Genomic DNA, 12,955 nt, shown 5'->3' with positions numbered 1-12,955 from the left:
CAAGTGCCTTTTAAATGTTGTTAATGTCCCTGCCTCACCCACTTCCTCTGGCAGCTCGTTCCACACACGGACCACCCTCTGGGTGAAAAAATTGCCCCTCAGGTTCCTATTAAATTTCTCCCCTCTCACCTTAAACCTGTGCCCTCTAGTTCTTCATTCCCCAACACTGGGGGGAAAGAGACTGAACATTCACCCTATCGATGCCCCTCATGGCTTTATACACCTCTATAAGGTCACCCCTCACACTCCGATGAAAACAGTCCCAACTTGCTCAACGTCTCTGCATAACCCAGTCCCGGCAACGTCCTCAAATCTCCTCTGCACTCTTCCCAACTTAAAGGCATCATTCCTTTTGTTTTATATATAAACATTTATTAACTAAAAGCACTACAAGAGGACAGCCAGTGTCACTACACTACAACTAATACAGGAAGAGAATAAAACAAACTAAGCAGCTACAGAACTACAGCAAAATAACGTGAACTAAACACCCGCGAAACGCACCACGCAACACTTCAGAGAAGAATCGCATTTTCACCGTCCACGACACACGCGATCCCCTGGGGGATGGCATTGTTTCCACAGCAGGGTGACCAGAACTGAACGCAACGTGGCCTCATCAGCATCTTGTACAACTTCACCACCCTGTCTACCTGTGACACTACTTTCAGGGAACCATGTACCTGTACCCCTCAGTCCCTCGTTCTATTGCCAATCCCACTCTTCTGGAGACCAGTCTGGGCTCTCACAGCTGAGTGGTGCAGCAGGTAGTGCTGCTGTCTCTCAGCTCTGGAGACCCGGGTTCGATCCCGACCTCCGCCGCTGTCTGTCTGTGTGGAGTTTGCACGTTCTCCCCGTGTCCGCGTGGGTTTCCCCCGGGGGCTCCGGTTCCTTCCCAGGTCCCAACGACGTGCGGAGTCGGTGGGTTAATCGGCTGCTGTAGATTGTTCCCTAGTGTGTGGGTGAGGAGTAGAGTCTGAGGGTGGGTGGGGAGGGAGTGTCGGTGGGAAGATCAGAGAGAGAAAACTGGTTACAGGGAAGGAAGTGGGGGGAGTTGGATTGGATGATGGGTGAATGGCCTTGTAGTAAGATGAAACAACCCCCTCACTGGGGGACGGTCCCACACACACACACACACCCTCATTGGGGGAGGGGGATGTTGAGGGGAGGAATGGGTCTTGTCCTGCACATGCTCTGTCTCTCTGTCTCTCTCACACACTCTAGCTGTGTGCTGGCTGATCTTGTATCTACCATGGAACCGGGAGAGGGACGGTGCCCATTGTACCCAGTCAGTTTCTGAAATCAGGTTAGAAAATGCAGGAAACACTCAGCAGGTCAGGCAGCATCGGTGGAGAGAGAAACAGAGAACGTTTCAGGTCTGAGAGCCTTGCTCAGGTCTGGGAAAGGGAGGAAACACATCTGTCTTCAGAGAAGGTGGGGGAACGGGTGGGAAGATCGTGGGAAACATTTCCAATAGGGTGAGACTGCGCGAGTTAATGTAACAGTGAGCATTAGGTGATGCTTTTGTGTCCGTGTTGTGTTGCTGCAATGAGACTGTTGGGCAGGTGCCAGATTGTACAAATAGAAAAACTCTTTAAACTGAATACAAAAGTATTATTAAAACGGACCCACAATGGTAACGGGTCGTCCTGATAGAGATGGAAATATAGAGGGAGTTACCCAGAGTGTAGGGGGCTCGATATTAAGTCCATTGGTCTGTAACATGCCTGAGACAGATGGTGAGGTGCTGCAAACAATCCGCAGGAGGGACTCGGATTATTTGCTGCTCCAGATTCCCGCGTCTGCCGTCTCCAGAAGGTGAGGTGCTGTTCCTCCCGTTTACGTCGGGCCCCGTTGTGACGTGTCAGGGGGTCACAGACAGACGGGTTGGGGAATCAGAAGTGGCAGGGATGGGAAGCTGAGGGTCCCCCCTGAAGACAGAACACCCCGTGTTGGGTTTGGTTTGACGAGGGTCGAGACTTTGTTCCACTTCCAAGTTGGTTTTTAAAAGAAGACCTGACAACTAACCTAAAAGCAAAGACACCTCAGAAGTTACGAGACCGCAGCTGGAATATCGCATCAAAGTCTGGTCTCTACCCCACGGTGGATGGACAACACAGAGAGAGTGCAGCAAAGTTCACCAGGTTGATCCCTGGGATTTTGAGGAGCATTAAGTCAGGTTGTCCCCACGCTCCGGAAAGGTGTGGGTGTCGGGAGGTGAGTCCCTTGCCACAGGTTACCTGCTGACTCGCTCCTGTGTTGATGTGGCTGGTCCGGTGGGGGTCCGGTTCAGTGCTGACCCCCAGGGTGTCGAAAGTGGGGAAACTCGGTGATCCCACTGGACGTCTGCAGGAGGTGGTTGGAGCCTCCTTATTCACTGCCTGTCCGTTGTCCAGCGTGAGCCTCACTTGTACGTGTCCGAGGCAGCAATGGGGGAGGGCAGGAGGCCATTCAGCCTGTCAAGCCTGTGCAGTCATTCAGTGTGATCATGGCTGACCTTCAATGCACCCTCCATTCTCAAACTGAGTCTCTCTGGCCCTCTGGTAGAGAATTCCAAAGTTTCCACGCTCTGGATGAAGAACTTTATTCTTCCCTCTCTCCTGAATGGCCAACCCATGAGTCCAGACTCCCCCACCCAGGGAAACATTAATCCTGCTCAACCCCCAGGCAAGTGTTGTACCTTTTAATGAGACCACCTTGCATTCTTCCAAACCGTGGAGTTGGGTCTAGTCTCCTTCCTCCCTCCCTGTAGGATAATTTCATCCCCCACCACCCCCCCCCCCCCCAAAACCCCAGGAATTAACCTGGTGAACTTTGCTGCACTCTCTCTGTGTTGTCCATCCACCATGGGGTAGAGACTGGACTTTGATGCGACATTCCAGCTGCGGTCTTGTAATTCCTCTGAGATGCCTGTGCTTTTATACTCAAACCCTCTTGTAACAAAGGCCAACGCACACTTGTACGAGGCCAAGCCATTGGGTGCATTTAAGGCAGAGATTGACAGGTTCTTGATCGGTGAGGGGCTTCAGGGTCACGGGGAGAAGGCAGGAGAATGGGGTTGAAAAAAATCAGCCATGATTGAATGGCGGAGCGGACTCGATGGGCCGAATGGCCCAATTCTCCTATTTCTTGTGGTCTGTGTAACCACATGCCTGACTTGAACCTTGCCGCTGGTGGACAGGCTGTGGGGTGGTGGTGAGTTACTCGTTGCAGGGTCCCTACCCTCTGACCTGCGCTCACTGCCACACTGTGTACACCCCCGTTATCCTGCGTCCAGCGGCCGCAGTGTGTGGCGTCTGCAACATGCAGCGGCATTGCTGGCTGAGGGAGAGCTCACGTGAGACAGGAAGATGTAGGAGCAGGATTAAGCCATTCGGCCCATCGAGTCTGCTCTGCCATTCGATCATGGCTGATGTTTTGTTTTCAACCCCATTCTCCCTGTAGCCCTTAACCCCCTCACTGATCGAGAACCTCTCAATCTCTGCCTTAAACACACCCAATGACTTGGCCTCCACTGCCCTCTGTGGCAACAAATTCCACAGATTCACCGCCCTCTGGCTGAAGAAATTCCTCCTCATCTCCGTTCTAAAGGGTCATCCCTTTATTCTGAGGCTGCGCCCTTGAATCCTGGACTCTCCCACTGATGGGAACATCCTCTCCACGTCCGCTCTGTCGAGGCCTTTCAGTGTCTGGGAGGTTTCAATGAGATCCTTCTGAACTCCACTTGAGTACAGGCCCAGAGACGTCAAATGGTCCTCATATGTTAACCCTTTCATCCTCGGGATCGTTCTTGTGAAAACCTCCTCTGAACCCTCTCCAGGGCCAGCACATCCTTCCTTAGATACGGAGCCCAAAATTGCTCACGATGTTTCAACTGTGGTCTGACCAACGCCTTATACAGCCTTGGCGGTCCCTCCTTGCTGTTCTGTTCTCGTCCCTGAGGGTGATATTCTGGTGACGGTCCCCGTTGGCGAAGGGCACGGACTGACCGGCCTTTGCCTCTCTCCCCAGGGGAGCCGAGACAACATGAGCATCGAGCTGGTCTGCTTCGAGAATGCACCGAGGCCCTCGGAGGAGGCCAGGCAGAGAGAGGCCGAGCTTGACGCCTACCTGGAGGCCCGGGTCAAAGGTCAGGAGAACGGCGGCAGCGCAGGTGGTCTGGCCCATGCCCTGACCCCAGGCCCCAGCATGACCCCCCCCACCGACTTCTGAACCCTCTGTACTCCTGCCCTGTTCTCCCTGGACCTCAACAGCCCAGAACTTGCAGCTCTTGGTTGGGGCACCATCATTAGCCTCAGGACCCTGGGCCAGGGAGAGGAGGACAGAGTGGCGCAGTGAGTAGAGCTGCCACCTCACAGCCCCAGAGACCCCGGTTCGATCCCGACCTCCGGTGCTGTGTGTGTGGAGTTCGCATGTTCTCACTGTGACCGCGTGGGTTTCCCCCGGGTGCTCCGGTCAATGTGTGCGGGGTTGGTGGATGAATTGGCTCCCAGTGTGTGGGTGAGGAGAGGAGTCTTGGGGGGAGTTGGTGGGAGTGTGAGGAGAATAAAATGGGAGCAGATGTAACTGGTTGACGGTCAGCATGGACTAGATGGGCCGAACGGCCTGTTTCCCTGCTGTACCCTTGGGACGGGCAGCGGTTTCCACTGCACAGAGGCTGGGTGTCGAATGTCAGGAGACTCCCAGTCACACAGCACAGAAACAGGCTCTTTGGCCCCACTGATCCATGCTGACCACCTGTAGCAAGATGGGTAACCGTCCTCTTCCGAGAGAGGTTGGACACTGATCTTGCCCCCCCCGCACCCCCCCCCCCCCGGCCCCCCCACAGGAAGAGACTATCACGTCAGATCCTGGCTGTGGTGGCTCGGCCCAGCTGAGGGTCGGGATGGTGTTCCCACAGGGTGGATGGTCTGACGGGAGGTTGGAATGTCGCTCCTGCGGAGGGTTGGTGGGGTCTCTCCCACGCTTTGGTGTGCCCCCCCCCCCCACGAGTGCCATGGGTCTCTCGCTCTCTCTCGCTCTCTCCCCTGCAGATCTGGTGGGGAAGGCCGGACCGGAGGGACCCCCAGGAATGCTGGACGTGATGCACTCCTTGCTCATCGAGAACATTCCCAACCTACCCCCCGGAGGAGGCCTCACCAGCAAGTAAGCAAGCGTCGCGCCCGCAGCCCCCCCCTCCCCTCCCCGCCGATGGCCCTCCCTCGACACGACCTCATCCATGCTCCCTCCCCTCCATCACTGTGGTGTCCTGGGTCGAGGTTATTGTCGTGTGCACAAGTCCGGTGAGGTGCAAAACTTTCAGCAGCATCACAGACACGTATGTATGGCCAACACACGGAACATAAGTTGTACATGACAGAGTTAGAATCAAGTTTATTATCCCTGACTTGTATATTGTGAACTGTGTTGTTTTGTGGCAGCAGTACAGTGCAAAGACAAAAAATTACTCTAAGTTACAAAAATAAATAAATAGTGCAAAAAAAAATAACGAGGTGGTGTTCATGGATTGATGGACTGTTCAGAGATCTGACGGCAGAGGGGAAGAAGCTGTTCCTGAATCGTTGAGTGTGGGTCTTCAGGCTCCTGTACCTCCTCCCCAATGGTAGTAATGAGAAGAGGGCATGTCCCGGGTGGTGAGGGTCCTTAGTGATGGATGACGCCTTCTTGAGGCACCGTCTCTTGAAGATGTCCCGGATGGTGGGGAGGGTTGTGCCTGTGATGGAGCTGGCTGAGTCTACAACCCTCTGCGGCCTCATGCAATCCTGCGCATTGGAGCCCCCAGACCAGTGAAGTGAGAGAGGCAAAAAAAATTAAGACTTTAGTGTAAAAAAAAAAACAAACATGCAATCAGAGACAAGTCCACGGCAGTGTTCCGTTGCTGAGGGAGGGTTAGGGGTGTGCAGGTCAGTTCAAGAACCGAAATGGTTGAAGGGAAGTAGCTGTTCCTGAACCTGGTGATGTGAGACTTCAGGCTTCTGTACCTCCTGCCCGATGGGAGCTGTGAGTCCTGGATGGTGGGGATGATGGATGTTGCCTTCCTGAGACAGCGTCTCCTGTAGATGCTGTCACTGGTGGGGAGGGCTGTGCCCGTGATGGACCAGGCTGTGTCCACAACTCTCTGCAGCCTCTTGGGCTCCTGTGCTTTGGAGCTGCCTTACCAGGCCGTGACGCAGCCAGTCAGGATACTTTCAACAGTGCATCTGTAGAAGTGTGTTGGAGTGGTCGGTGAAGGAGCTCTCAATGACTGAGGGAATTCAGTGTGGTTTGAGGAAGGGCAGCCAGTATTGGTACTGGTTTATTATTGTCACCTGTACCGAGGTCCAGTGAAAAACTTGTCTTGCACACCGATCGTACAGGTCAGTTCATTACACAGTGCAGTTACATTGAGTCAGTACAGGGTGCATTGGTGTAGTACAGGTAAAAACAATAACAGTACAGAGTAAAGTGTCACAGCTACAGAGAAAGTGCAGTGCAATAAGGTGCAAGGTCGCAATAAGGTGCAAGGTCACAACAAGGTAGATCGTGAGGTCAGAGTCCATCTCCTTGTATAAGGGAACTGTTCAATAGTCTTATCACAGCGGGGTAGAAGCTGTCCTTAAGTCTGGTGGTACGTGCCCTCAGGCTCCTGTATCTTCTGCCTGATGGAAGAGGAGGGAAGAGAGAATGACCCGGGTGGGTGGGGTCTTTGATTATGCTGGCTGCTTCACCAAGGCAGCGAGAGGTTAAAGACAGAGTCCAAGGAGGGGAGGCTGGTGTCCGTGATGCGCTGGGCTGTGTCCGCAACTCTGCAGCTTCTTGCGGTCCTGGGCAGAGCAGTTGCCGTACCAAGCCGTGATACATCCGGATAGGACGCTTTCTATGGTGCATTGGTAAAAGTTGGTGAGAGTCAAAGGGGACAAACCAAATTTTTTAGCCTCCTGAGGAAGTAGAGGCGCTGGTGAGCTTTCTTGGCCGTGGCATCTACATGATTTGACCAGGGCAGGCTATTGGTGATGTTCAGCCCATGTTGAATCTGATTCTGAAACCTCCTGGATTTAACCCTTCCTGCTGTAACCGGGAAAATTGTTCACTTTGTGTTCTTTCAGGCGGAGCGTCATCGAAACAGTTTATAACCAGCTTGTTCCTCAGAAGGCTGACCAGGTAAAAACAGCCGATTAGCCTCCGCGATGAAGAGACTTCCTCTCCCTCTTGCTAGCTTGGCGCGCTAAAGCATGTGATTGTACTTCGAAAGATCTCACAGCTCATGAAATGCGACAGGCAGTTCATGCAGAGCAAGCTCCCCAGGAATAAGAGGTTTTGGTTTAGTGTCAGCCTTCAAGACTGGGAGATCTCTCCTGCTTGTCATTTATTAAGGAGGGAGGGGGAGCCGTTGGCCTGACGCAGGTAGTTGTGGCAATGCTGGGGTCAGTAATGAAGGATCAGAAACTTAGCAACGTAGAAAGCGGGCAGGAGGTAGGTTGTTTGTCTGCTCTATAGTTCAACACGAGTGTCCTGCAGTCCCCTCTTCCTGCCTGTCCTCCCCAGTGACTTGGACAGGTTGGGAGAGTGGGCAAAGAAGTGGCAGATAGAATACAGCGTAGGGAAGTGTGGGGTTATACACTTTGGCGGAAGGAATAAAGGTGCAGACTATTTTCTAAATGGGGAGCGAATTCAGAAATCGGAGGCGCAGAGGGACTTGCGAGTCCCAGTGCAGGATTCCCTGAAGGTTAACTTGCAGGTTGAGTCGGCAGTAAGGAAGGCAAATGCAATGTCAGCATTCATTTCGAGAGGACTGGAATATAAAAGCAAGGATGTAATGCTGAGGCTTTATAAGCTGTTGGTCAGACCGCATTTGGAGTATTGTGAGCAGTTTTGGGCCCCGTGTCTAAGGAAGGATGTGCTGGCATTGGGAGGGTCCAGAGGAGGTTTACGAGAATGATCCCAGGAACAAAAGGGTTAATGTATGAGGAGCGTTTGATGTTTCTGGGCCTGTACTCACTGGAGTTCAGAAGGATGGCGGGGGGGTGGATCTCATTGAAACCCACTGGATACGGAAAGGCCTGGACAGAGCGGATGTGGAGAGGATGTTTCCATCAGTGGGAGAGTCCGGGATCCGAGGGCACAGCCTCAGAATGAAGGGATGTCCCTTTAGAACTGAGATGAGGAGGAATTTCTTCAGCCAGAATCTTTGGGATCCGTTGCCACAGTGGGCTGTGGAGGCCAAGTCATTGGGTGTATTTAAGGCAGAGATTGACAGACTTTTGATCGGTGAGGGGGGTTAAGGGTTACGGGGAGAATGGGGTTGAAAAAAAATCAGCCACGATTGAATAGTGGAGCAGACTCGATGGGCTGAATGGCCTAATTCTGCTCCTATCTTGTGGTCTTGAGGTATATTTCTGAACACCTTCAGCATTCAGAAATATACCTTCCTTCTCCTTGTCTCCAGCCAGTGACTTGGCCTCCACTGCCTCCCCCCCCCCCCCCCGTGGGAGGGGATGCCACCTCTCTAGGTGAAGAAATGTCTCCTGATCTTCCTTCTCAAACAGCACACTCCCTACCCTGAGGCAGTGACACTGGTTCTGGACTCCCTGGGTGTTGGGAACACCTTCCCTGCATCTGGCCCATCACTCCCATTAGAACTTTATGGGCTTCGAAGAGATCCCCTCTCATTCTTCCATAAACCAGTCAAACCCACCCAACTTCTTCCCCGCCCCCACCCCTCCCGTTCTAGGAATCAGTCCAGCAAACTTGGACCACTCCCTCCTCAGCAAGACCACCCTTCCCTGGATAATGAGACCAAAACTCCAGGGTGGTCTTCCAGGGCCGTGTTAAGCTGCAGCAGAACGTCCATCCTCCTGAACTCAGACCCTGCATTGAAGGCCAATGTAGCATTTTGATCTTCTGGACGTGTATAAAATCATGAGGGGCATCGATAGGGTGAATGCCCACAGTCTTTTTCCCAGGGTTGGGGAATCAAGAACTAGAGGGCACAGGTTTAAGGTGAGAGGGGGGAGATTTAATAGGGACCTGAGGGGCATCTTTTTCACCCAGAGGGTGGTCCGTATGTGGAACGAGCTGCCAGAGGAAGTGGGTGAGGCAGGGACGTTAATGACTTTTACAAGACAGTTGGACAGGTCCATGGATAGGAAAGGTGCAGCAGGTTATGAGGCAAATGGCTTGGATGGGCACCTTGGTCAGCATGGACCAGTTGGGCCAAAGGGCCTGTTTTCTATAGCAGACCACCTTGGAAAGGATGATAGGAAGATCTGACGTGAACGTGATGAATGACAGAGTGGACACGATGGCCTGCTTCTCGTTCTCGTTCTGTGTGAGTTCTCTGTGATGTGGAGACCTTTATCCAGATTAGTGGCTAGCCGGACCCTGGGTCTGGTGTCTCACCCTGAAGGGTGACAGGTGGGCACACTGCTTGGAAGTGGGACTGTTAACCTGGAGCGTGGGGCCTGTCCCCACAGTCGGATCACTCGATGGCATCTCTCCCGAGCCACAGGAAGGATGTGATTGTGCTGGAGAAAGTGCACAGGAGATAGAACATAGAACAGGCCCTTCAGCCCACAATGTTGTGCCGACATAGCTAATCCCTTTCGACCTACATATGCCCATATTCCTCCATCTTCCTCTCATTCATGTGCCCATCCAAGCCCCTCTTAAAAGCCCCCAATGAACTTGCCTCCACCGCCCTATCAGGCAACGCATTCCAGGCATCCACCACCCTCTGTGGAAAAACGTACCCCTCACGTCTTTTCTGAACCTACCCCCCTCACTTAAATGCATGCCCTCTGGTATTGGATCGCTCAGTAATGGGAGAAAGATATTGCTTGTGCACCCGATCTGTCGAAGGGGATGGGACGGAGCAGCGGGATAGGCAGAGTTTGTTTTCCTTTGAGTGTAGGAGGATAAGGGGGGTCCTGATAGAGGTGCACAGGATCTTTGTGGGGGGGGTGGTTAGATAGGGTGGAGAGTAAGAACCTTTTTGATCATCGGTTTACTACTGTCACATGTACTGGGGTACAATGAAAGGCTGTTGTACCTGGACTGCTTTGCCTGCGGGTGGTGTAGGCACATTCATTGGGTATTGGTTTATTATTGTCACTTGTACAGTGAAAAACTTGTCTTGCATAACGATCGTACAGGTCAATTCATTACACAGTGCAGTTACATTGGGTTAGTACAGAGTGCATTGAGGTAGTACAGGTAAAAACAATAACAGTACAGAGTAAAGTGTCACAGCTACAGAGAAAGTGCAGTGCAATAAGGTGCAAGGTCACAACAAGGTAGATCGTGAGGTCAGAGTCCATCTCATTGTATAAGGGAACCGTTCAATAGTCTTATCACAGTGGGGTAGAAGCTGTCCTTGAGCCTGGTGGTATGTGCCCTCAGGCTCCTGTATCTTCTACCCGATGGAAGAGGCGAGAAGAGAGAATGACGGGGTGGGGGGCTTTTAAGAGGGGCTTGGATGGACACACGAATGAGAGGAAAATGGAGGGACATGGGCATTCTATAGGTCGGAGGGATTAGCTATGTCAGCACAACATTGTGGGCTGAAGGGCCTGTTCTGTGCTGTACTGTCCAGACAGATCATTCTGTACGTGAGTACATTGAAGTAGCAGAAGGAAAAAGTGCTAACAGAACGCAGTTACAAAGAGAGTGCAGAGCAGGCGAACAATGAGGTGCAAGGGCCACGACCAGGTAGATCGGGTGATCAAGAGTTCAAGATCTTTATTGTACAAGAGGTCTGTTCAAGACTCTTATAACAGTGGGATAGAAGCTGCCCTTGAGCCTTGGGGTACGTGCTTTCAGGCTTTTGTATCTCCTGCCCAATGTGAGGGGGGAGAAGAGAGAATGTTCGGGGTGGGTGGGGTCTTTGATTATGTCGGCTGCTTTACCGAGGCAGCGAGAAGTGTAGACAGAGTCCAAGGAGGGGAGGCTGGTTTCCGTGATGCGCTGGGCTGTGTCCACAACTCTCTGCAGTTTCTTGCGGTCCTGGGCAGAGCAGTTGCCATATCAAGCCGTGATGCATACAGATAGGATGCTTTCTATGCTGCATCGATAAAAGTTGGTGAGGGTCAAAGGGGACAAACTGAATTTCTTTAGCCTCCTGAGGAAGTAGAGGCACTGGTGAGCTTTCTTGGCCGTGGCATCTACATGATTTGACCAGGACAGGCTATTAGGCACACTCTCTGGCAACTGTTTCCAGACGAGCAGATGGGCAGGTAAATGGGATGTGTGGACAGGTACGAGGGCAAGCTGGCCTGATCCTGTGCCCTACGGCTGCACGGATTTTCATTTCTCTTGCAGGACTTGGAAGATCCAGACGCTGTGTTGTAACTGGAGATTTCGGCGGAGGGGTGTGGGAACGCTGGACGGTCTAATCCCGGGTTTCGGCATTTTAAGAACATGTGCGTGCAGAAGAAGAGAATCCGATTGATTATATTTATAAATGTTTTCCTTTTGCCAGTCTCCCTCTCGTGCCCGTTTCTGAACATCACTGCCTGCCTGTACCCGTTAAGCCGTTACCCTTGGAATCCACCATCTACCCCCTTCCCGTCTAGACGGAACTCTGCTAACGTTGGACCTCTGGGGCTGTGCGAGGGATTTTTCGGTGTGAATAACTTATTAACTGTGTGCTTAGTTTTCCTCACTTCTACTGTTCTAATTCTTGCACCGGTGGGACACCCAGACAGCGAGCCAGGGTGCACTGGGAGTCTTCACCTGGGTGTTGGCCAGGCACGCAGTCACAGAGGAGGGAAGGGGGTTTTGGGGTACCTGGCCTGAGGCTGCAGGGGTGACCCTGAGGAAGGACACTTGCTGCCTCTCGATTTTTGGTGGGGGTGGGGGGCAGTGGGGAGTCTCCTGCCGCAGACTGGAGACCTGCATTGGAGTACGTTGGGCAGGAGTCCTGAGTTCTCCACTGTGCTGCCACTTGGGGGCCTCCCCTGGAGCGAGGGAGGCAGCATCTGTATGTGTGTGGGGGGGGGGGGGGGGGAACAGGGTGGGTAGCGTTTTGTTTTCAAAGAAGAAAATCCATAGTTGACGTCCAGATCAGTTTCTGGAGAACGCACGGCTGACGGTTGTGTGTGAGTGAGGGGTGCCCTTTTGGTGCGGGAGAGGAAGTGTCCTCTTGGTGTGCAGGGTGTGTGTGAGTATGCATGCATGTGTGAAAGTACGTGCAAGATGCATGCACCTGTGAGTGTGTGCATGCATCAGTGAGACCGTGCACATAGTTGTGTGAGTAACTCTGTGCATGAGTGTGTATGGTTCAGAGTGAGTGAGGGCGTGCATTGGTGTGGATCTGCCCAGTGAAACTGAGGGGCATTTGGAAGGGGGGTGGCAGGTAGCAGGCAGTAATCATCTCTCTGCCCCCAGCGGCCCCTCTGAATACCCGCCACTGTCTCCCCACAGCGGGGCGTGTCTTGCCTGGGCCCAGAGCTTTGTTCTTCCTTGAAGATGTACAGGTATTCGTTTTGTTGGTGTTTAATAATGCAACTGTTTTATAAGGAAGGAATTGCGTGGTGTTTGCAGGGTTTTGTGGGCTGAGCAATGTTGCAGGAGTGGTTTGATGGGACTGAGTTTTAAATAACTGTTGGCTCACTCCCACCAACAGTTGGAGAGTTAGTTTACTTAGTTCAGTACCATTTCTCTCTCTACGTTTCGCTTGCTTTGCTCAATGGCCCTCCTCCCCTCCCCATCCCACCTATTTTCCCCCCCCCCCCACCCTTCCCCTTACCCCTCCTGTGCCTGGGGGTGGGTTGTTTCTCTGAGGGCTTCTCCTGGGTCCTAGTGCTCGTCATTGTTCCAGATATTTTAACCCTCTGGAGTTAATCCTCATTGTGACATCCTTTTTTTTAGAAAAAAGCCTTCTGTTGTAACTATGGAAACAGGGACCTAGTAGGAACAAAATAAGGGACTCGACAACTTTTAAAAGCTGAAGTTATAATTAAAATATTTCCAACTCCAA

The 12,955-nt window shown here is 52.5% G+C and overlaps 1 protein-coding gene across 4 annotated transcripts in view; it reads left to right on the top strand.

Moving 5' to 3' along the window:
• Positions 1–12,955, top strand: part of LOC127586953 (protein phosphatase 1B-like) — a 22,752-nt gene extending 9,797 nt beyond the window's left edge. For 3 of the 4 annotated variants that reach the window (XM_052045006.1, XM_052045004.1, XM_052045005.1), the window contains exons 4-7: positions 4,012–4,129; positions 5,034–5,145; positions 7,086–7,140; positions 11,296–12,955. In XM_052045006.1, coding sequence (XP_051900966.1) covers positions 4,012–4,129; positions 5,034–5,145; positions 7,086–7,140; positions 11,296–11,325 — 315 coding nt within the window. In that variant the 3' untranslated portion in view covers positions 11,326–12,955. Of the gene's footprint in view, positions 1–4,011; positions 4,130–5,033; positions 5,150–7,085; positions 7,141–11,295 lie in introns of those variants that run through there. The other variant, XM_052045007.1, reaches the window with a different exon arrangement.

The sequence above is a fragment of the Pristis pectinata genome, chromosome 38, assembly GCF_009764475.1.
Source record: "Pristis pectinata isolate sPriPec2 chromosome 38, sPriPec2.1.pri, whole genome shotgun sequence".
NCBI lineage: Eukaryota > Metazoa > Chordata > Chondrichthyes > Rhinopristiformes > Pristidae > Pristis > Pristis pectinata.
This window is presented reverse-complemented; position numbering and strand designations above follow the sequence as displayed.